The 24,631-nt window shown below is 36.2% G+C and overlaps 1 protein-coding gene across 7 annotated transcripts in view; it reads right to left on the bottom strand.

Annotated features, from left to right (window-relative positions):
* Positions 1 to 12,412: 12,412 nt before the first annotated feature.
* The window catches only part of LOC102485971 (zinc finger X-chromosomal protein-like), a 49,279-nt gene continuing 37,060 nt past the window's right edge, over positions 12,413 to 24,631 (bottom strand). For 4 of the 7 annotated variants that reach the window (XM_006161063.3, XM_027776785.1, XM_027776788.1 and 1 more), the window contains 5 exons: positions 18,708 to 18,854; positions 18,146 to 18,289; positions 17,417 to 17,579; positions 16,794 to 16,930; positions 12,413 to 14,964 (listed from right to left, as the gene is read on the bottom strand). In XM_006161063.3, coding sequence (XP_006161125.1) covers positions 13,781 to 14,964; positions 16,794 to 16,930; positions 17,417 to 17,579; positions 18,146 to 18,289; positions 18,708 to 18,854 — 1,775 coding nt within the window. In that variant the 3' untranslated portion in view covers positions 12,413 to 13,780. Of the gene's footprint in view, positions 14,965 to 16,793; positions 16,931 to 17,416; positions 17,580 to 18,145; positions 18,290 to 18,707; positions 18,855 to 19,171; positions 20,011 to 24,631 lie in introns of those variants that run through there. The other 3 variants (XM_027776787.1, XM_027776786.1, XR_003551515.1) reach the window with 3 other exon arrangements.

The following is a 24,631-nucleotide window of genomic DNA, read 5'->3' as shown; positions in this document are numbered from 1 at the left end:
GTGCTAAAAATCTTTTCTTTTTTTAATAATTGCTTATTTAATTTTATCATTATTACTCTTTCACTTGACTAGAAAGAGGCAGAGAGAGAGAGAGAGAAAGAGGGAGGGAGGGAAAGTGAGAAAGCAAGCTACCAGGTCCAGGACTTGAACTGTGGCCTGCCATGTGGGGATTCAGAATCCCCACCACCATGCCACTTGCCAGCTGTGTGCCCCAAATCTTGAGACTAGAGAAGGAGGAATTGGGGAGTGGCTATCCCCCTGGGAGGGTGATCTCTCATTCTCCCTTTTTCTAGCATAGGAAAGGACATGCCCTATAGCAAAAACTAAAACTAAAATATAAAATAAAGCAGTTAGTGCACTGACTCTGAAGCACAACAGGATTATGTCCTATGCGCAGGGAGTAGACCTTATAAAGCCAACCATGGTTTGAACTTTGGCCCCCACCTAAATTTGGGAAAAAAAAAGAGCTGGGTGAATCCCACTTCTGGGTATCTACTCAGGACAGGAGAATGCTGTCGAAAAAGTGCATGCACATTAATGTTTATTGCAGCATTATTCATGAGTGCTAAAACACAGAACCAAAGCAAATGTCCATGAATGGGTTGAAAAAGTATGGCACATATACTCTATAGTATACTATTCAGTCATAAAAAACAAGACCCTGGTTGAAAGTGGTTAAATGTGCAAGATTTATTGCTGGGTGAAGCAAGTCAGGCCATGAAAGATACTGTGTCTCCACTTAATATATACTGACTGATTGCACTCTATGGTAGACACTGAAAGATTGGAGGGCATAAAAGCAGTAAAAATAGCTAAAGATGCTGGAGACAATGTGGAGCAGGAAAAAGTGTGAAGGGAAAAGTATAGGAAAGGAAATCAAGAAGAAAAAAATAGAGGTATGACATTTGTGGGACACAGAAAAGGTTTATTACCCACTGATGATAACATGTATAGAATTCTCAACTGGACTGGTCTGTGAAGTATTTCATGTTGGGTAAATTCTTTTTAGAAGCAAAATGATATATAATGATTGAATGTTTTAAAAAATAATGAAAATAAAAATAATAATAATCTGCAAAAAAATGAAAAGCTATTTGATGATGATGATGTGGATAGTAATGTCTTTATCTTGACTGATAAGCATGGTATTCCTTCTGGGAAAAGAAATGTAATACACTGTAAAGATGTATGTGATTCAGTGTAATATAAACAAGATTATGATAATAATAAATAAATAAATAAGGGAAAAATTCAAAACTTAAAAAAAGAAAACTGTAAGAGATGGGATGTGTTTGCATCCATATGTTTGGAAGCTTTTTTGTTTTAAGTAAGGATTAAATAAGATCTTGGAGTTAAAACAGTTCACCACCAAGGCCTCTTCACCCCCTCCAAATATTCTGTTTCCCTTTTGGGGAAAAGTCTCATGGGCTCATAGAGATATTTACATTGAGAGCCTACAGAAGTGGGTTCTCACTTTTTTAAATTTAATTTTATTATTATCATAATGTTTTATATTACATTTAATCACATACATCTTTACTGTATATAACATTTATTTTTCTTGCACAATTACCATGCATATCAGTCAAGACAAAGACATTACTATCCACATCCTCATCATCAAATAGATTTTCATCATTTTTTTCAGATTATTATTTGTTCTTATTTTTTTAAGCATTCAATCACTATATATCAGTTGGCTTGTAAAGAAAATCTACTCAACAGGAAATACTTCTCTTTTTTTAAGATTATATTGATTATATTTAATGGTAAAAGATTGAAAATTATTTTTTATTTATTATCATCATAATCCTGTTTATATTACATTGAATCACATATAACTTTACAGTGTATTACATTTCTTTTTCCAGAAGAAATACTATGCATATCAATCAAGAGACATTAAAATCCCCATTTCATCATCCAATAACTTTTCATTATTTTTCCCGATTATCATTATCATTATTATTATTCCAAATTATTTTTTTAAACAATCACTGTTTCTCATTATGCTTGTAAAAAGACTTTACCCAACATGAAATACTTCTCAGACCAGTCCAGTAGAGAATATTATATACGTTATCATCAATGGGTAATAAGCCATTTCTGTTTCCCACTAATGTCATGCCTTTCTCTTTGTTCTCTTGCTATCCTCCTCCATACTCTTCCCTTCTCCCCACCCCTCAGCTGCTCTACACTGTCTTCAGCATCCATAACTATTTTTACTGCTTTTATGCCTTCAAATATTTTGCTCTCTACCATAAAGTGCAGGTAGTTGGTATATATTAAGTGGATACATACAATATCTTTCATATCCTGGCTTACTTCACTCAGCAATAGATCCTCCATATCTGACCACTTCCTATCAAATGCTAGAGTCGTCTTTTTTTTTTTTTTATGACTAAATAGCATTCCATAGAGAATATGTGCCACTTTTTCAACCCACTCATCTGTTTGTGAACATTTGGATTGGTTCCATTTCTTTGCAATTGTCAGTAATGCTTCGATAAACATTGATGTGCAAGCACTTTTCTGACTGAGCATTCACCTGTCCTTTGGGTAGATACCCAGAAGTGGGATTTCTGAATTAAACAGTAGTTCTATTTGTAGATCTCTGAGAAACCTCCATATTGTTTTCCACAGTGACTGAGCCAGTTCACATTCTTACCATTAGTGTAGGAGAGTTTTCCCCCTTCACCACAACCCCGCCAACACTTAATCACTTTTTGTATTTTACTCTTCACCATTCTGACAGGGGTTAGGTGGTACCTCATTGTGGTTTTAATCTACATCGCCCTTATGATGAGGGATGTTGAGCATTTCCTCATATGATCTTTGGCTGTTCATATGTCTTCCTTAGAGAGACTTTTGTTCAGCTTATTTTCCCATCTTTTAATTGGGTTAGACTTTTTTTTCCGGGTATGATGCTTGAGTTCTCTGTGTATTCTGGTTATCGGTTCATTGTCTGAGGCATATTTTACAAAAATATTCTCCTATTCTGAGGGTTATTGAGTCACACTACTGTGTCCTTTGCTGTGCAGAAACTTCTTAATCTGATAATAGTCCCACTTGTATATTTTAGGGTTTATGGACTGAGCTTTGGGAGTCTTATTTAAGAAGTCTGTGCCTACTCCATTGTTTCCCAGAGTTTCCCCAGTGTTTTCTACCAGTAGTTTTATAGTTTGAGGTCTTAGGTTCAGATCTTTGATACATTTTGAGTTGATTTTTGTTAATGGTGATATATGGGGATTCAGTTTCATCTTTCTGCAAGTGGATACCCAGTTTTTTCCAGCACCATTTACTGAAGAGGTTTTCCTATTCCCAGTGGATTGACTGGTATTCTTTGTCAAAAATCAGTTGGCTGCAAGCTTTGGGGGTTATTTCTGGGGTCTCTATTCTATTCCATTGGTCCACCTTTCTGTTTTTGTGCCAATACCATGCTGTTTATTATCACAGTTTTATAGTATATTTTGGTGTCAAGGAATGATATGCCACCCACTCCATTCTTGCGCATGATTGCTTTGACAATATTCTATGACAAATTCTATGACTGTCTTTTTTAGATTTTTGAAGAATGTCTCTGGTATTTTTATCGGAATTGTGTTGAATATGTAGATCAATTTGGGTAGAATTACCATTTTGATTATGTTCATTCTTTCAGTCCAGGAACATGAGATGTCCTTCCACTTTTTTACAACCTTTTCAACATCTTTTTTGAGATTTTCATAGTTTTCTTTTTTTTATTTCATTTTCTTCCATACATTCAATCACATTATTATTTATCTTACAAAATGTATATTTCAACAAGTGAAAATTTCTCCCTAACACAGTTGATAAATCTACAAAATATCTTCAACAGATAATACCACATCTCTTTGTGCCATTAATGCTTTGCCTCCCTGTCCCTCCCCCAAATGTCCTTCCTGAGACCCTCCTCTTTCACACACACAATATCTGGTATTTACATCTATATACTGTGTTTCTATATCCTTATTCAATTAGTGTCAGTCATAGAGAGCAGACACTCGGTATATATTAAGTGGGGACATACAATGCCTCTCCTTCATAGTATGGCTTGTTTCACTCAGCACTAAGTCTTCCATATTCATCTACTTCTTGTCAAAAGCCAGGGTTTTTTTATGGCTGAGTAGTATTCCATTGAGTATATGTGCCACAGTTTTTCTATCCATTCATCAGTTTGTGGACATTTTGGTTGTTTCCATGACTTAGCAATTGTGAATAGTGCCGCAATAAACATCAATATGCAAGCACTTTTCCAATTAAGTATTCTTCTGTCCTTTGGATAGATACCAAGGAGTGGGGTTGCTGGATCATATGGTAGTTCTATCTGTAGATTTTTGAGGAATCTCCAAATTGTTCTCCACAGTGGTTGGACCAATTTATATTCCCACCAGCAGTGTAAGAGAGTGCCCTTTTCACCACACCCTTGCCAGCACTTCTCGCTTTTTGTTTTTTAATCTTAGACATTCTGACTGGGGTTAGGTGATATCTCATTGTTGCTTTGATCTGCATTTCATAGTTTTCTTTGTAAAGGTCTTTGACTTCCTTAGTTAGATTTATCCTTAGGTGTGTCTTCTACATTTTGTGGCTATGGTAAAAAGGATTCCTTTCTTCAGCTCCCCGTCATTCAACTTGTACATATATAGAAATGCTATAGATTTTTGGACGTCGATTTTGTATCCTGCCACTTTACTGTATTCACTTATTACTTGAAGTTTTTTCATGGACACCTTTGGGTCTTCTAAGTATACCGTCATGTCACCTGCAAATAAAGATATTTTCTACTCTTCTTTGCCTATTTGAATGCCATTTATGTTATTCTCTTTTATGATTGCATTTGCTAAGACTTCCGCACCATATTAAAACATAGGGGAGAAAGTGGAAAGCCTTGTCTAGTACCAGTTTTTAGTGAAAAAGCATTTAGCTTTTCCCCATTCAGTATAATGCTAGCTATGGGTGTTTCATATATGGCTTTTATTGTGTTGAGAAATGACCTTCTATACCAATCTTATGGAGAGTCTTAATCATGAAAGGATGTTGTATTTTATTAAATGATTTCTCTGCACCAATTGAAATGATCATATGGTTTTTATCTTTCATTCTGTTAATATGGTGTATTATATATATAGTCCTACATATGTTGAACCACCCTTGCATCCCTGGGATAAAGCCTACCTGGTTGTGATGAATAATCTTTTCTACATGTTGTTGGATAAAATTTGTAAGTATCTTACTGAGAATTTTTGCATCTATATTCATCAGAGATATTGGTTGGTAGTTTTCCTTCTTTGTCATGTCTTTATCTGTTTTGGGAATGAATATGATGGAGGCTTTATTCATAAAATGAATTTGCATGGTTTCCCTTTTTTTGTTTTGGATCTTTAGAAATAATTTGAGTAGGATAGGGATTAACTCTTCCTTAAATGTTAGAATTCAGAAGTGAAATCATCAAGACCTGGGCTTTTCTTTGTGAGAAAGTTATTTATTATTGATTCAATCTCCTGGCTTGTTATGGGTCTATTCAGGTTTTCTATGTCTTCCTGATTCAATCTTGGTAGATTATATGGATCCAGGAATTTGTCCATCTCCTCCATGTTCTCTTGTTTGTTGGCATATAGTTGCTCATAGTATCCTCTAATGATGTTTGTTATTTCTATTTTATTGGTTATAATGTTGCTTATTTCATCACATGTTTGATTTATCTGGTTCCTTTCTTTCCTCTTCTTTATCAGTCTAGGTTCTCACTTTCTGACCCTCTGCAGCTGCAAACTTGAGCTGTCAATGTGGCAAGTCTGTCTACATTTCTTGTCTCTCCCCACTCTTCCATTTCTACTTCTCAATGCTACCCCTTAGCACACTCTTTGGAATACTGGACTCCTCTCCTCCAAGTCCAGACATCTCTTTTTGTTTGGAGGATAGAAAGTAAACACAGATACCAGAGACAGTGTGGGAACAGAGTGGGAGATGGCTGAGGGTAAGAGATAGGGAATAAAGGATGGGGGGGTGGGGGAGAAGTAAAACATACAGGAAGCAAGAAATGGAAAATTATGTTTATAGTAACACGTATGTTGATGTGCTTGATTGAGACAATATGCAGTGTACTCTAGATGGAAAATCTCATTTTGTATGTTGTAATGATGTACAGTGAATGAATGTAAATAAATTTAAATTAAAAAAAAAAGAAATGTAATCTATTGTAAAGTTATATGTGATTCAAAGTAATATAAGATTATAATAATAAATTAAAAAATTAAAAAATAAACAAAAAAAGAAACAATGTGAGCAAGGAAAGAATGGGAACATAGAGTCAAAGTGTTAAGTGAAAAATGGTTTCAACCAAGAATACTCTACCTGGCAAAATTATCTTTCATATGGAAAGAAAGGATAAAAACATTATCAGATAAACAAGACCTGAAATAATTTGCCAATAGCTGACCAACTCTTCCATGAAGTTCTGAAAGGAGTGCTCAACCAGAAAATCTAAAGACACATACAGAATTAAGAGAACAAAAGGCAACCAAGAAAATGACCAATTTAATGCTAGGGACAAGAAATATCAATAGCAATGTGGAATGCTCACTTCCAGGATTTAAAAGGAAAGATAAGGCCACTGCATAGCCAAAGAGGAGAGTTTGAATGTAAGATTGAACAGGCAAAAATAGAATTTTATGACTTTTGAGTGAAACAGTACTACTTTTTTTTACTGTTTTGTTTTCCCAATTTAAACATATTATTTTCTTTTGAGTTGTTGATAGGTTCTGCAATTTGTTAAATTATTTTTCTTCCTTGTTTCTTTAAATGAAAATATAAATTTTTCTTCCTTCCTGACCTGTCTTGAATAGGAAATATTTGGGAGTATTCTTATATTGTGGCAGAAGGGTTATTTGCAAAAGTTCAATAGTGCTTCTTGCAATGAAGCAGAAATTGAAAATACTCATTATTGGTCAGGCTTTGACTGGAATGTCATACCTGAAGATTAATCAGAGTATTATAGAACAAAGGTGGATCTCAAGTAAGCCAACAGAGGCTCTTAGAAAGATGGCCTGGCACCAATAGTTCTACCTGGCAGAGAGGATTAGAAAAGATATATGAAATAATTTATAACCTAAAATAACCTAGACTTCTCTAGCCCAGCATTGTAATTAGTAGAGATCGCAAAAGAAGAAACACTCCAGAGGATTATCTTGAGAAAGACTTTGAAGGAAGAAAAAGACTGATCTTTGCCTCCAGATAGAAGATCACGGAATTGGTAGGGAGGGTTGAATGAGTAGGTTTATGTATGACTAGTATGTTGGGCATTTGCTTTTCAACAATTTGAGTAGGTGACATTGAAATATTTTCTCAAATATTTACAACCATACTGTTTCTGCTATTAAAGAGTCACAAGCAAAATTAAACAAAACTATAAGAAATATTTTGAATATTATCTTTAAAATTCAGTATTTTTAAATTTTAAAAGTTGTCTATTAACTGTCAAGAACTATGGAATATAAACAAAAAATTGTCTTGATATATCAAATAAACGTTTGGAAATATGTAAAAATAAATAAACTTTTTAAAAATAATTTAAAAAGGCAAAAGTCTTTATAAAAAACCCTTCTGCTGTAATGACAGTAACAATCAGTACTGATTAACTGTTCTTTAGATTGGTATTTCTTTCCTTGTTTTCATTAAATGCTACCTTACAAAAAGAACATTTTTAGGGGCCAGCAGCTAGATGCTGGTCCACATGGTTGACCACAGTTTAAGTTCTGTACCTGGCAGCTTGAAATCATGCCAAGTGCCTGTGTGTAGATGCACAAAAATCCAAGGAAAATAAGCTGGAATTGGTGTGGCCATCCCATGGGTAATGATTTCTCATTTTCCTTCTTTCCAGCAACTACATATGCCTTATTGCAAAAATTCTCTTAAAAGAGGGGGACAAGAGGTGGCATAACGGTTATATTGCTGGACTACCACATGGCTGACTGTGGTTTGAGTCCCAGATCTGGAGGCTTGAAACTCACACCAAGCACATGTGCATGTGTGTCCAAAATCCCAAAGGGAGAATGGAGGTGAAGGGATTGTGGTGTGGCCTTCCTTCCTGGGGGGGTGATTTTCTCAATTTCTGTCTCAGTCTCTCCAGTAAGTACATGCACCATGTAGTAAAAAATATCTCTAAAAAAAGGTAAATTTACCTTAAAATGAAGATGCTAATAGACCAATCTTTTGGTGATGGTAGAGGCACCTTGATTCTATCTAGCTGACTGAGGTTTGAGTCTTAACCCAGGGGTTTGAGAAAAATGTTGAGTGGGTATGTGTGCAATCCTGCATGGATACCAACATTCTGAGGAGAAATGGAGAAGGGATTGCAGTGTGATCATCTCCCATGGGGGATTCTATCTCCAGCAAGCAAATATGCCCTCCAGCAAATTAAAAATAATAAGAAATAATCTTTAGGATAAAATGGAAAAAAATTAAAACATGTTTAGAGAATTCACCATTTGTAATTACTCTGAAATATTGTTAGTAAAATTGTGATTTTCAATATTTGTACTTAAGTCACAGAAATAAAAGACAGGGGGTCAGGAGGTGGCATGGAGGTTAAGGCAGCTAAACCCACGTGGCTAACTGTGCAGCTCAACACCCAGACCGTGGCTGGAAAATTGTCATAGGTGCATATGGGTGTGTGCTAAAAATCTTTTCTTTTTTTAATAATTGCTTATTTAATTTTATCATTATTACTCTTTCACTTGACTAGAAAGAGGCAGAGAGAGAGAGAGAGAAAGAGGGAGGGAGGGAAAGTGAGAAAGCAAGCTACCAGGTCCAGGACTTGAACTGTGGCCTGCCATGTGGGGATTCAGAATCCCCACCACCATGCCACTTGCCAGCTGTGTGCCCCAAATCTTGAGACTAGAGAAGGAGGAATTGGGGAGTGGCTATCCCCCTGGGAGGGTGATCTCTCATTCTCCCTTTTTCTAGCATAGGAAAGGACATGCCCTATAGCAAAAACTAAAACTAAAATATAAAATAAAGCAGTTAGTGCACTGACTCTGAAGCACAACAGGATTATGTCCTATGCGCAGGGAGTAGACCTTATAAAGCCAACCATGGTTTGAACTTTGGCCCCCACCTAAATTTGGGAAAAAAAAAGAGCTGGGTGAATCCCACTTCTGGGTATCTACTCAGGACAGGAGAATGCTGTCGAAAAAGTGCATGCACATTAATGTTTATTGCAGCATTATTCATGAGTGCTAAAACACAGAACCAAAGCAAATGTCCATGAATGGGTTGAAAAAGTATGGCACATATACTCTATAGTATACTATTCAGTCATAAAAAACAAGACCCTGGTTGAAAGTGGTTAAATGTGCAAGATTTATTGCTGGGTGAAGCAAGTCAGGCCATGAAAGATACTGTGTCTCCACTTAATATATACTGACTGATTGCACTCTATGGTAGACACTGAAAGATTGGAGGGCATAAAAGCAGTAAAAATAGCTAAAGATGCTGGAGACAATGTGGAGCAGGAAAAAGTGTGAAGGGAAAAGTATAGGAAAGGAAATCAAGAAGAAAAAAATAGAGGTATGACATTTGTGGGACACAGAAAAGGTTTATTACCCACTGATGATAACATGTATAGAATTCTCAACTGGACTAGTCTGAGATGTATTTCATGTTTTTTTAAAGCTGAATTACAATTTAAAAAAAAAAAAAAAAAGCTGGTGCAAAATTAAAGCATTAGAGGAAACATGATTATAGTGTGACCATACACCACCACAAGGCACTTTCTCTCCCTCACCCAATTACTTTTTGCCATAGGGCATGTGCTCTCCAGAGAGACAGAGATAGAGGGCCTGTCTCTACAAAAATCAGGAAATCACTCCCCAGGGGTGATAGCCACACTACAATCTCGTCTCTTCCATTCTCTCACGATCTTGGGCACACATGCCCGGCATGAGTTTTAAGCCATTAGATCTAGGACTCTAACTGTAGTCAATTATCTGGGAGTTCAGTGACATAACCATCTACTACTTATTCATTTTTTATTTATTTTTCAAATGACTGTTTATTCATTCATTTTTTTTAAACTTGACCCAACAGAAAACACACACACACACACACACAGAGAGAGAGAGAGAGAGAGAGAAAGAGAGACAGAGAGAGAGAGAGAGAGGAGAAAGCAAGCCACCAGATCACCAGATCTGGGACTCAAAAACCATGGTTGGCCATGTAGGAGTGTCCAGCGTCTTAACACCACATCACCTGCTGGTTCTGTTATTATTTTTTAAATTTGACCAGAGAGGCAGAGAAAGGGAAAGTGTGAAAACAAGCCTCCAGATTGGGTGGGACTACTACTGCTGTTAGCCACGTGGGAGTCCAATGCCTTAACTACCATGTCATGTGCCAGTGATTCCCATCTCCCCCTTTCTTTGGAGTGAATACAGCTTCTGGTCCAAAGTGAAACAAACAAGTAAAAATAAAATTAGCCTTTACTATTTACTAAATTCTACTAATTTAAAGAATGCATTAAAGGGAACTGAGCGGTTAGCGTAATGGCTAAGCCCCGTGGCTTAAAACTCACGCTGGGCGCATGTGTGTGCGTGCCCAGGATCCAGAGAGGAGAATGAAGGGATTGCTGTGTGACCATTCTCCCTGGGGGGGTGATTTCTCGCTTTCTGTCTCTATATCTCTGTCTGTCTGGCGAGTGAATGTGCCCTATAGCGAAAACCTCCCCCCCCAAAAAAAAAGAATGCATTAATAAATGGGGTTAATAGGGTCAGCAGGTGGCATGATAGTTAAGGCACTGACTCCCACATGGTCAAGTTCTGGACTTGGTGGCTAGCTTTCTCTTCTCTGGTGAGCATATGTGCTCTGTAGCAAGTAAAAAAAATAACAACGATAAGTAATTTTTAAAAATGGGTTAAGAAAAATGGTCCATTGTTTCATATTTATTAAACTTAATAAAACTGCATTACTTTCCTTAAAAAGTATTAATTTAGCTCTGGGATCAAATATACTGAACAAGAAAATACTTATTAACAAGAAAATACTCTCATTTTTATTTTTTGCATGTTATTTTCAAGTACACATTTACAATAGTGTCACATTTCTATATATGAATTTTTTAAGCATTTTAAAGTATCTTACAATGTGTACAGCAGAAATGACATACAATATTTAATAGGCTGTATCAACAAAACAATAACTTATGTCCTCTTAAGAATGGGTACCTTTTTAAAGCTTTAAACTAAAACATCCATTTTTAGCTTTGCTAAGCAAAGTAAGAATTAAAGCTAACTTGTACTAATAGCACTATATAACAATAAGTACAATTTCATTTTTTTCCTTTTACAAATATATTTTGTCTTAATTCAATTAACCAAAACGTCTGAATTACCTTTTAAAGGCTTAAATATTGTGCTTAAAAACAAAACAATTATGTATAAATTCAAACTGTGGGAAATATGAAGTATGTAAAATTCTGAGATCTTTATTTTTCAGTTTATTTAAAAATAAAAATAAACATCTGCATTAATTTTACAGAATATTTTTAAATTTTGAAGTTGTAATTGTTATTCAAATACCTTTTTACATTACTTCAGGAGAAAAGTCAAATTTAAGATTTTCACACATAAAATAAGAATTTTCAAGAAGAAAATAGTTAACTCTAAAATCAGGGGAGGACATGTAGAGGAGCCAAGAAGAAATAAAAGGTTCCAAAATCTATCCTATAACTTTGGCTGGCTTAGTTTTAAATACCTATGTGACTAAATTACTTTTAAGTCTTAATTGCTTTAGTTTTTAGAAGTTATCAAACATCAAATATTTAGACTTTTAACTCTTTAAAATATACCTTCTGAATATGAGTAATAATGGCCCAGAGAAAGACAAAGGTAAAAACCTGACAGCAGAGGAACCAGCATTTAGCATAATGGACTCCCATGTAGTCAACAGTGGTTCGAGTCTTGGACCTGGTCGCTTAAACTCACGCCAGGAGTGCGTGCATTCGTGCCTAATATCCCGAGAGGAAAATGGAGGAGAAGGGATTGCCGCATGGCCATCACCCATGGGGGATGGGGGGGTGAGTTCTTGCTTTCTGTCTCTCTCATTCCGGCAAGCGCATGCACCTTATAGCAAAAAAAAACAAACAAAAAAATAGAAACTAAAAAAAAAAAAAAATCCTGACAGCAGTAGATTGGAGCACAATAAATAAGCAGCTATCAAGTTGGAAAAAACTCTTCTCATTTCCCAGAGAATGCCAGCTACTTATCTGCCAGTAAACATAAGTAAACTAAGAATTATAAAATATACTTCCACTTCTCCAAAATGCATATTAACCGAATTTGAACTTAACCATTTGAATTTACTTTATATAATACCCACACATAAGGTTCACTAGTTGCTTAAAAAATAGCTCTTAAAAATCAAACAGAAAAATTGTTGATATTTATTCCAAATAAGGCTACAGATTTGTATAATGTACTTGTAATGTTTATTTTTCAATCAATGCCAACTTAAGTGTTATGTCTTTTCAAAGTTGCCTATCTAAAAAAAACAAAAGCAGGCTAAACTTGCACTAAACTGTCATTATAAATTCATTCTATTAAGTGGAGCCCCCATAACATCATCTTTTTTCCTCTTACTTTAGGAGAGCAAAAAGTTCTCTTCACAGGATTCTTAGACGTAAGAAGGCTATGTCTCAATTAGTATTTCAAAAATATTTAAGGTAAAAGCTGAACTTATATAAAAGCATTCAATCTGGAAATAGTTTAACTTCCACTTTTCAATAACCAGTAATATTTTCTTCACTCATACAAGCATCCTCTTGGTCCTTCTAATTCTTCACCCAAATTTTAGTGTCTCTGAATATCTATCAATAGTTTACAAATATTTCTTCACTATAAATTTAAAATTTGGAATTGTGTGTATAAATATGTAATAAGAACATAAAAGCACATATAAAATTTAGGGTACACTTAACACATCGAGTTATAAAAAATCTGGTGAGTCACAGTTTAACTCCAAAAGATTCCAAAATTCATTCTGTAATATATATAATTTGTAGAACATCTATTATAACACAAAGCAGTACAGACAGGGCAAAAAAGAAGGAATGAGAAAAACTTTTCAGTAAGATTTTCTAGAAGTTCACTATGCTAAAAACAGATGTAAAACACTGAAAAGTAAGCTAAAGAAGAGTATCTTCCCTGCTAAGCATAATGAAAATTAAATACATAGTCTATGTTCCATATTAAGCAACTAGAGATATAAGTGGATACTTTCATTGTCATATAATCTGAAAACACTACGCAAGACAAGAAATGATTTCCATATGCCCACATGGTGTTAAAGAATACTTGAAAGTAAAGTCTCTCATTTATAGTAGTATATGTCCCTATTTAATATGAAATTTTTATGTGAGAAAAAAGGGTCAAATAATTACTTTCAGAGTTTCCAATATTAAATTACTTGTCTTAGAAGAGTACAATCAAGTATATACTTAAGTAGTGTAACTTCTAAGATAAAAAATTCAGGATCAAATCAAGGATTGATTTATTAACAGCAATTTGATTGTTGCCATTTCTCCTCATGAATTAAATAAACTGAATCAGGTCCAGAATACTCTACTGAAAAAAAGGTAAAGAGTCAAGAAGCAATAATCATACTTGTACACAACGTAAATCAATGTACGAAGTAGTTTGTGAATAAAACTGACTTAAAAAATAAAATTTTTGTTACAGGCCAGTATCTTTACAAAGTTACAAAACAAATATTGTTAGGACAGGCCAACTTCTTTATGATGTCGCATTATGTGTTGGTTTTTTTCTGAAGGTCTTCGGAATCCCTTCTTACAATATTCACATCGGTGTGGATAGTCTTTTGTATGAATGGAAATGACATGCCTTTTAAAGCCTGAGGCATCTGTAGTGCTATACTCACAATACTCACACTGATACACTTTCCTGCCACTGTGTGTCTTCATATGCTTTTTAAGCTCATTCTGTTGCCTAAATCCCTTTCTACATCTCTTACACCTAAAGGGAAGATCTTTTGTATGAACTGAGAGAATATGGCGGCTTAGAACAAACGGATCTGCAATCTTAAAGTCACAATGTCTACACTGGTGCATTTTCTTACCCTTGTGGGCAGCCACGTGTTTCTTGAGTTCTGAAGGTCTATGAAAGCCTTTGTCGCACATATCACATTTATGGGGGTAGTCCTTTGTGTGAACTGAAATTATGTGTCGTTTCAAATCGCTTGAGTTTGAACTCTTGTGGTCACAATGCAAACACTGATGTGTTTTGCTTTCTTGGTGTGTAAGAGCATGCTGCTGCACCTCTTTGGTATCCGAGAAAGTCAGAAGACAAATGTCACATTTGAATGGAATCTCTTTACTATGCTTAGTTTTTACATGAGTTTTCAAATTAGAAGAGTCTGCAGACCTATATTCACAGTACTGGCATTGGTACGGCTTTTCCCCAGTATGGATTCTCATGTGCTTTTTGAGCTCTGATGGGTGACGAAAACCTTTACCACATTCTACACAGATATGAGGAAAGTTCTTGCTGTGGACTGCCAAAAGATGGCGATTTAATAACCCTTGTTCAGCTGTCTCATATTCACAGAATTTACACTTGTGCATTTTGTTGGCTCCTTTTTCCTTATGCACCATTTTGTGAGTAAACAAAGCCCCAGCATGAGAGAAATGCTTCCCACACTCGTCACATTCAATGGCCTTCTCTGCCTTACTGGTCAGCTTGTGACTCTCTAGGTGGTTGTGTAAACTTATCTTCTTGTTAGTAGTGTAATCACAGTCAGTACAGTGGTACTTCTTCTTGGTAAGGTGCTCGGGATGGTTTTTCATGTGCCTTTTCAAAAAACCTCTTGACTTAAACTTCTTCCCACAAATCATGCAAGGATAGACAGTCAAAGGATGTCCATCAGGACCAATAATTATTGCTACAAAGAGAAAAAAAAGGAACATGAATGATCAAAATAAGCTGTTTCGGTTTCTTCTAGACTTAAAACTACAGAAGGCCAACAGTATGCACAGTGGTTATTACTGTGCTGAACTCCCACAAGACCAACCACAGTTCAAGTTCAATACCAGGAGAAAAATGGAGAAGGGACTTTGGAGTGGCCATCCCCCAGGAATGATTTTTCACCTTCTCTCTCTCACTGTCTCTCTCTGACAAGATACATGCTACAACAAAATCTTAAATACAAACGAACAAAAAACTAACGCTGTGTTCTAAACATTACTGAGTAAGAACTATTAAGTTATTAACATTTTTTTTTGAGAGATTTTCACTGTAGGGCGCGTGTGCTCGCCAGACAGACAGAGAGAGACATAGAGACAGAAAGCAAGAAATCACTCCCCAGGGGGGATGGTCACGCTACAATCCCTTCTCCTCCATTCTCCTCCTGGGATCTTGGGCACGCATGCACACGCGCCCGGCGTGAGTTTTAAGCCACCGGGTCCGGGACGTGAACCGCGGTCGACACATGGGAGTCCAGCGACATAGCCATTACACTAACTGCTGGTTCCCATAAGTTATTTACATTTTTTGTAGGGGCTGACAGGTGACATAATTAAGGCACTAGGCTCTCATATGGCACACGTTTGTACTGGATCTAGTGGCTCGCTTCCTCATTTTCCCTCTCTTTCTCTCTGGTCAAATTAAGTAATAATAATAATAATGAATAAAATTAAATAAAAATAATAATTTAAAAAAGCATTCACGAGAGATTCATTATTTGCCAATCCAGTGGGAAGGGAGAAAAAATTAATGCTAACTACATCTAGCCAGAGTTCTATCTGAGCTAGCATAAAACTTCCTGACTCCCAGCATAGTTATACACAAAAAAAACCCACAAAATTTTCTTTCCCTGCTTTTCAACACAGCCATTATAGTAATACAGTAATTAAGGAAATCTGGTCTAATTCAACATACTACACCAATCTCACTTCCTCCATATTTTTTTTAAAAATTAGTCATGAATTTATACCAATTTTAAAATTAAAAAAAAAAATGAATTTCAACATTTCTGCTTTAGGTATTCTAAGTCAATTCTATTCTGTTATAGAAGCTATAAGAAAAACTTTAATATGCCCATTAAACTTTAATATGCATATCTATATACAAAACAATACAGAAAATAGGTCTGTAAACAAAGTACTCATCCTGTCCCTCTGTAAATTATGCCTTCTTTGACACCAGCAAGTATTGTAGTAGATAAGGTGCTAAACTCCCACATGGTCAACTGGGGTTCAGGCTCCAGAGCCCAGCAGCCTGAAAATTACACTGAGTGTATGTGCGTGCATGCCCAGAATCCTAAGAAGAGAATAGAGATGGGACTGAAGCATGGACTTCCCCTTTGGGGGTAAGGGGGGTGTGATTTCTCATTTTCCCTCTCTGTCTCCAGCAAATGCACTAGCCCGACAAAAACCTAAAAAAAAGAAAGTATTGTGCCTGCTTCATGCAGACATACTAGATGGTTTAAATTTGTTTAAAGAGTCATTTAACACATTTTAGGCATTATTCTTGATTTCCACTGAAGTCACCTGAATTTTAATTCTTTTTCCTAAATGTCTGATCCACAATTTGTTTTAATACAAGAAAATCATTCATGAATATCACTGAATTCTCAAAATTGTATTTTCAAATTCAATACACAAAAGCTACATGTGGTCTAACAGCTAACCATTTCATCACCCCTGTGGATAAATAAAATTTCACCTAAGAGCTCACGGAGCACGCTGCACCATGGAACTCGTGTGCCCTCACCTGTTTGGTACTGCCTGGAATCAGGTCTTCTCCTTTTCTTTGGTTTTTGTTTAGCCAATCTGCTGAGGCTAGCAGACTCATCTATGTGCAAGAGGGCACTTGCAGTGCCATTCCGGTTTTCAATTCCATCAGAATTATTAGCAAACAATGTGCATTAAAAAACAAAATTATACAGTATTATAAAAAATAAGGGATGTTTCATTTACTACACAATGAAAAGTAAACCATGATACTCATGAATGACAGAAATTCCCTATCGTAGGTTATGAATGTTATGAACATGTTTACAGCAAGACCTTAAGAAATGACTCACTTTCAAATAAGTAGTACTTTTAACCACATTGTGTTGTCTACAAAAAATGGCAAATGAAGAGTCAGATATTAATCAAGCTAAAGTAATGTGAGCTTGAAAAGTCTGTTTACTTCTTATATAATATAGCCATGAAACAAATGCCTATTAATAAAAAAGAGGTTAAAAGATAAAAAAGTAGATGTCATGGTCTTTCTCTTTGCATAAATCACCATGCTGGATACTTCAATTACTGGTTTTAAGACCATAGAAACTTTTTCTCAATAATAACTGATGTTCAATGACCACACAATGCTTAGAGCTGCTAAGCAACTTACCATAGGCTGCTGCCCATGCTATTGGCATGAAAGTTTTCACTTCATTATCATCCATTTGCTGTTCATGTACTGCAGCTGCAGCTGCTGCTGCTGCAACAGCAGCATCCTCTTCTCCTACAATTACTTCCATATAAACTTCATCAGCAATTTCAGCAACATCTAAGCACAAATTAGTAACTTTTTGACCAGGTTTACAAAGATCACAACAAATACACTGTATTAAAATGTAGTAGTAGATACTAAATAATTATTGGTTTATTATAATTATTCATTGCAAAGCTTTCAAGATGAGTTGTATGTGAAGCAACAACCTAAGAATACATAAACACTCACTGGTTTCTTTCTTAGAATCTAACAACACAGGGTCAGCAGATGGCAACAGCACTTACATCACTGGATTACCAAATAGCCAACCGCAATTTGATTCCCAAATGCAGTGGCTTGAAAGTCATGCAGGTACGTGTACATGCATGCCCAGGACCCAGGAGAAGACAAGAGAAGGGACTGTGGCGTTGCCATCTTCATGGGGGTGATTTTTCACTTTCCCTCTCACTATCTTTCTCCAGTGAGCTTACATGCCCTAAGGCAAAATCCTCTTAAAAAAATATATTGCAACATAACAATCTCATAGAGTACTGATAATTTTAGAAAAAATTCAGGAAATGTTAGGAAAAGCTTTCTATAGAAACATGAAATTGTGTCCCACTGAAAAGCCACCTACTTACTTAAATCTTCATCTTCTTGCTGAGAGTCATTGACAGCCATATAAACCATCTTTTCCCTGGGAACACGAACACTATTGTTCTGATCAAGAACTTCAACTCCCCGGTCATTATCAGGCTCACTCTCTACAATGTCTACAGTTCCACCTACCAAGAGAGGAAGACAGTTCCAAGTATTTGAGATTTCATTTCCACCTGTTTTACCTTTTAAAATCTTTTTCTATTTCTACTATTATGATACTTTTCTAATAGAAATGTGTGTTAGAAGTATCTCTGGAAAGATTTAAAATTTATATTCTCGGTAACTTAAAAAAACACTAATTTTTAAAAATTTAAAAGTAATTCAAAATTAGGGCCTACTGGTGACATAGTGATTGAGGTGGCTGGATCTAACTGTATGATTTGAGTCCCAGACCTTGTGGCTTAGCACACCTAATGGGTGTGTGAGTACATAAAGTCCTGAGAGTGTTATGGCCATCTCCTTAGGTTGGTACTTAAAAAAAAAAGGTTAAAAGATTGAAGGATTTGGAAGATAATATATAAAATGGTAGCAGCTTCTTCTTACCTAAGTCATCCTCTCCTGGGTCAGCTTTAAAAATATACACCTTGATAACTTCAGGGCAAGTATCATCCACTTTACAAGGATTGTCTGATTCTACATCCATGGTCATTTCAGAAGAACCATTATGTTCAATTTTGTCAGCATCATCCACTAAAAATGCAGGAAATATAATCATAACCAACAGTAACATGTACTTATCTTAAAAATCTACAGATTTCAAGTCGTTTTTCACAAACAAAATTCACACAAAATGCTATTACTTACACAAACAGAATAAAAACTGGGACAAGATATTCAGGTAAAATATCACACATAAATAAAACTCTTAATAGCCACAAAAACTTTACCAAGTTATTAGTAGCCACCAAAACTGAACAAAGGTAATTTCTACATCCCATCAGACTCGGTATGAATGAATAAACATGTGGAATGTCTTCCAAGTTACTGAGGCTGGGACTTGAACTTACTGGTTGGCCATGTGGGATATAGCTCCTTATCCGTTAGGTCATGGAGCCAGTTCAGCTACCCTTGAATACAGAAAATAATGTCCTAGTAGTAAAATCAGCCAAGAGTGTTATTACTATTAAGAGTTCTGCTTTATCAGCACTACTTTATGTCACTATTCCTAAAACTATTTGGTCTTAATTCTATTAGAATCAGTTAAGTGTGCATGTACGCATACACACACACACACACACACACACACACACACATACACACAAATACATATAAAGCCTCACCTGCCCAGCCAGGATTATAACTACCACAGTTAGCCTTGGCTATACAGCACAAGAATATTTTAAGATACTGATTCTCCTATTCAGACTTTAAAATTGCTGGGACTGCAGACACATTGGCCTCTGTGCCCAGCATTTATGTTGAACCAAGAATAAAACCAGGCTTCCCATGTAGTCTCAATCTGTGAAGCATGTCATAGCAATGCATTCCATTACAGCTTTAATATTTGAAATCCTAAGATCATAGAAATCATTTTTCAGTAATAGTATTCAATTGGAAATATCCTTCTAGTAGTAAAATCAGAAAAAACAGCCAAGTTCTTTAAAAAAATCAAAATATGATTATCAGAAATGTATAGTGTAATAAATGGTCAGTGTAAATTACGTTACTTAAAATTGAAACTAATGCATGTAGGTCAGAAGGTCCTCTGGTAGTTAAGGTGCTGGATTCCCACATGGCCAACCATGGTTCAGGTCCAGAACACAGTGGCTTGAAAATCACAGCAAATAAATAGACAAGTAAGTAAACAGATGTTAGAACCAGCAGATGGTATAATGGTTATGTCGCTAGACTCCCACATAGTCACCCGTGGTTTGAGTCCTGGACCTGGTGACTTAAAACTAACACCAGGCATGTGTGCATGCATGCCCAAAATCCTGCAAGGAGTATGGCCAGCCACCTTGGGGGGACAATTTCTCATTTTCTTTCTCTGTCTCTCTGGCAAGCACACATCCCAATAGCAAAAATTAAAAAACAAAAAAGAATGCATTAAAAGTTTTTTTTAAAAATTAACATATGCATAATATATCCACACACACACACAAATACAAATACTTGAGCTATTCATATATTAGTAATTCCAGGACATGCTGGCCAATACAGCAAAATGTATACTGGAGCATCTTTAATAAAGGCAGCAAGACACAAAAATAAATCCTTCAGTATAGAATCACAAATGATTTTTAGTAGTAGAGACTAGGAAAATATACAACAAATATTTATTTTAAATTTTACAAAAGTAGCAACAAAAAAATTAACTTTACCAAGTTATTAGTAGCCACCAAAACTGAACAAAGGTAATTTCTACATCCCATCAGACTCGGTATGAATGAATAAACATGTGGAATGTCTTCCAAGTTACTGAGGCTGGGACTTGAACTTACTGGTTGGCCATGTGGGATATAGCTCCTTATCCGTTAGGTCATGGAGCCAGTTCAGCTACCCTTGAATACAGAAAATAATGTCCTAGTAGTAAAATCAGCCAAGAGTGTTATTACTATTAAGAGTTCTGCTTTATCAGCACTACTTTATGTCACTATTCCTAAAACTATTTGGTCTTAATTCTATTAGAATCAGTTAAGTGTGCATGTACGCATACACACACACACACACACACACACACACACACATACACACAAATACATATAAAGCCTCACCTGCCCAGCCAGGATTATAACTACCACAGTTAGCCTTGGCTATACAGCACAAGAATATTTTAAGATACTGATTCTCCTATTCAGACTTTAAAATTGCTGGGACTGCAGACACATTGGCCTCTGTGCCCAGCATTTATGTTGAACCAAGAATAAAACCAGGCTTCCCATGTAGTCTCAATCTGTGAAGCATGTCATAGCAATGCATTCCATTACAGCTTTAATATTTGAAATCCTAAGATCATAGAAATCATTTTTCAGTAATAGTATTCAATTGGAAATATCCTTCTAGTAGTAAAATCAGAAAAAACAGCCAAGTTCTTTAAAAAAATCAAAATATGATTATCAGAAATGTATAGTGTAATAAATGGTCAGTGTAAATTACGTTACTTAAAATTGAAACTAATGCATGTAGGTCAGAAGGTCCTCTGGTAGTTAAGGTGCTGGATTCCCACATGGCCAACCATGGTTCAGGTCCAGAACACAGTGGCTTGAAAATCACAGCAAATAAATAGACAAGTAAGTAAACAGATGTTAGAACCAGCAGATGGTATAATGGTTATGTCGCTAGACTCCCACATAGTCACCCGTGGTTTGAGTCCTGGACCTGGTGACTTAAAACTAACACCAGGCATGTGTGCATGCATGCCCAAAATCCTGCAAGGAGTATGGCCAGCCACCTTGGGGGGACAATTTCTCATTTTCTTTCTCTGTCTCTCTGGCAAGCACACATCCCAATAGCAAAAATTAAAAAACAAAAAAGAATGCATTAAAAGTTTTTTTTAAAAATTAACATATGCATAATATATCCACACACACACACAAATACAAATACTTGAGCTATTCATATATTAGTAATTCCAGGACATGCTGGCCAATACAGCAAAATGTATACTGGAGCATCTTTAATAAAGGCAGCATATTTCACATTTTTATAAACAAGAAACAAAAATAAATCCTTCAGTATAGAATCACAAATGATTTTTAGTAGTAGAGACTAGGAAAATATACAACAAATATTTATTTTAAATTTTACAAAAGTAGCATCAGAAAAATTGAAGTAGAACAAAAAAAGAAAAATATCATCTTAATAAACTTGAGACCAACAGATAGTGAAATGGTTATGTTGCTGGGTTCCCATGTAGTGGACCCAGACCTGACGAATTAAAACTCATGCTAGATGCATGTGTGTTTGTGCCCAAAATCTGAACCAAAGGGAGAAGAAAGGACTGCAGTGTGGCTACCTCAACCCGCCTCCCTGGAATAATTTCTTGCTTTCTATCTCTCCAGAGAGTACACAAATCCTACAGCAAAAGTCTCTAAAGAAGGAAAAAAGAAAACAAACTAGATGCCAGCAGGTGGCATGGTGGTTAGGATGCTGAACTTTCACATGGCTGACTATGGTTCGAGTTCCAGACCTGGTGGTTTGCTTTCTTACTTTCCCATTCTCTCTTTTTCTGGTATGCACACATGTTCTACGTAAACTTAAGGTAATAATAATGGTTTTTATTTGGAGTGGTTTTTGCTATAGGGCGCGTATGCTCGCCAGAAAGACAGAGACAGACAGACAGAAAGCAAGAAATTATGCGATTGGCCATATGGGAGTCCATTGCCAAAATACCAACAGGCCAAATCATACTGGTTCTCCAAGGGGGACGGCCATGCCACAATCCCTTCTTCTCCATTCTCCTGTCAGGATCTTGGGCACACATGCACAGACGCCCAGCATGAGTTTATGCCACTGAGTCTGGGACTTGAACTGCAGTCGACTACATTGGAGTCCAGCGACAACTATTTCGCCAACTGCAGGTCTAAATAAAAATTTTTAAAAAGAAAACCTCTAGAAGGTAACAAATACAGAAATATAATCCTCAAATAATGTACAAAATGTAAATGATGTAACCTTTTACTGACTTATGGTCATTTATTTTACTTTAGCATAACAGTAGACACAGACTAATGAAAACTTACCATCGAATACAATTTAAGTTTTCAGAGTTGAATCAATGGTCAACACTGCAGAAGGACACTGAAGGAATGTTTCCTCTCCTCCAGACCCTACTATTGGTAAAGTAGAAGACCAAGACCAAGCAGAAAGAGCAGAAGCTCTGTCTGGGGAAGGTTTAGTCTGTCTTCATTAGCCTTTAAAGTTTCTTCTTTTTTTGAGAGGTTTTTGCTATAGGGCACATGCGCTTGCCAGACAGACAGAGACAGAAATCACCTCCCAGGGGAGATGGCCATGCCGCAATCCCTTCTCCTTCATTCTCGTCTAGGGATCTTGGGCACACACGCACACGCTCCTGGAGTGAGTTTAAGTCACCAGGTCCAAGACTCGATCCACGGTCAACTACATGGGAGTTCAGTGACATAGCCATTACACTAACTGCTGGTCCCAAAGTTTCTTCTTACTTATATAAGTGGCCAGATCATGACAGATCTGTACAAACATTTAGAACCAAAGATTCTCCCAAACCCTCACTGGGCTGTAAAACACACTTTCCACATTGAGCTACACAGTTTATAATTCACACTAATTCCTTGCAGGTGCAGGCCTTCAAGATAAGCTAGATTTAAGGGTAAGGGCCTTATAACTCTTTAGCATGGTGGCAGTCCTGAGCTCTTCAAGATTCTTAGGAATGTTTCAGCTTTCTAAAGTCACTTTGACTGCCATCCTACCATTGCTTCTTTTAAATCTCAGTATACATACTGTTTGGCCTATTCACTGCCTGGATAAAAGTGAAGTTCTGAACTGTCTTTGACATTTTTAACACATAATTTTACATTAGGTCAGTTCAGAGATGGGAAACACACAGTTTTCCTTACTTTTAAAGAATAATTTTTATTTAACCTTATGTTTTAATTTATTTACTTTTAACCAGAGAAGGATAGAGTGAGAGAGAGAGAATGCAAGTGAGAAAACAAGCTGCCAGGTCCAAGACTCAAACTGTGGTTGGCCATATGGGAGTCCATTGCCAAAATACCAACAGGTCAAATCATACTGGTTGTCAGGAAAAGGAGGCTTTCTGCCTCCTCCAATAGCTGTTGGATTGCAAGGTTCTACCATGTTTATTAGACGTTAGTTTTTATTTCTTTTTCTAATTTTATTTAACTTTATTTTATTTTGACCAGAGAAGGACAGAGTGGGGGGAGGTGGAATGAGAAAGAAAACCGTCAGACCTGGAACTTAAAACTATGTTTGCCATGTGAGAGTCCAGTGTCCTTAGCCAGCACACCACTGCTGATCCCAGTTTTTAAGGCTAACATAGGGCTGGAGGTAACCAAGGCAAATTAAAAGAGTACAAAACTACTAAATATTCCCTATAGTGGTACAAGTCTTTAGTTAGCTTTCTAAATCCTGAAAAAGTATACTCTGATCTTTTCACCAGTATTCTTGCAGTTGTTACAGAGAGTATCTTCAATTATCTTTACTTTGCTATTTTCACAAAACATGCTGTTTTCATTTCTTTCCTCTCCAACTTTTAAACTGTTTCACTGTGACAGGGCACATTTGTGCACCAGAGAAAAAGAGAAAAGTGGGTAGGGGAAAAGGAAAAGCACTTTCAAATAGAGTGTAGTCACACTATAATCCTTTTACCTCCATCTCTCCAATCCATCAGAATTTGGGTCATAAAAACAAATATGGTCAGCATATTTTACAGGGTTGTTGGTCAGAATTTGTACCACCATGGGTCATATAAAATCCAGTTCCTTATACATGCCACTTAACCACTATCCAACAGAGCCAATGCTCTATTT

The sequence above is a fragment of the Tupaia chinensis genome, unplaced genomic scaffold (assembly GCF_000334495.1).
Source record: "Tupaia chinensis unplaced genomic scaffold, TupChi_1.0 Scaffold138070_1, whole genome shotgun sequence".
Taxonomy (NCBI): domain Eukaryota; kingdom Metazoa; phylum Chordata; class Mammalia; order Scandentia; family Tupaiidae; genus Tupaia; species Tupaia belangeri.
This window is presented reverse-complemented; position numbering and strand designations above follow the sequence as displayed.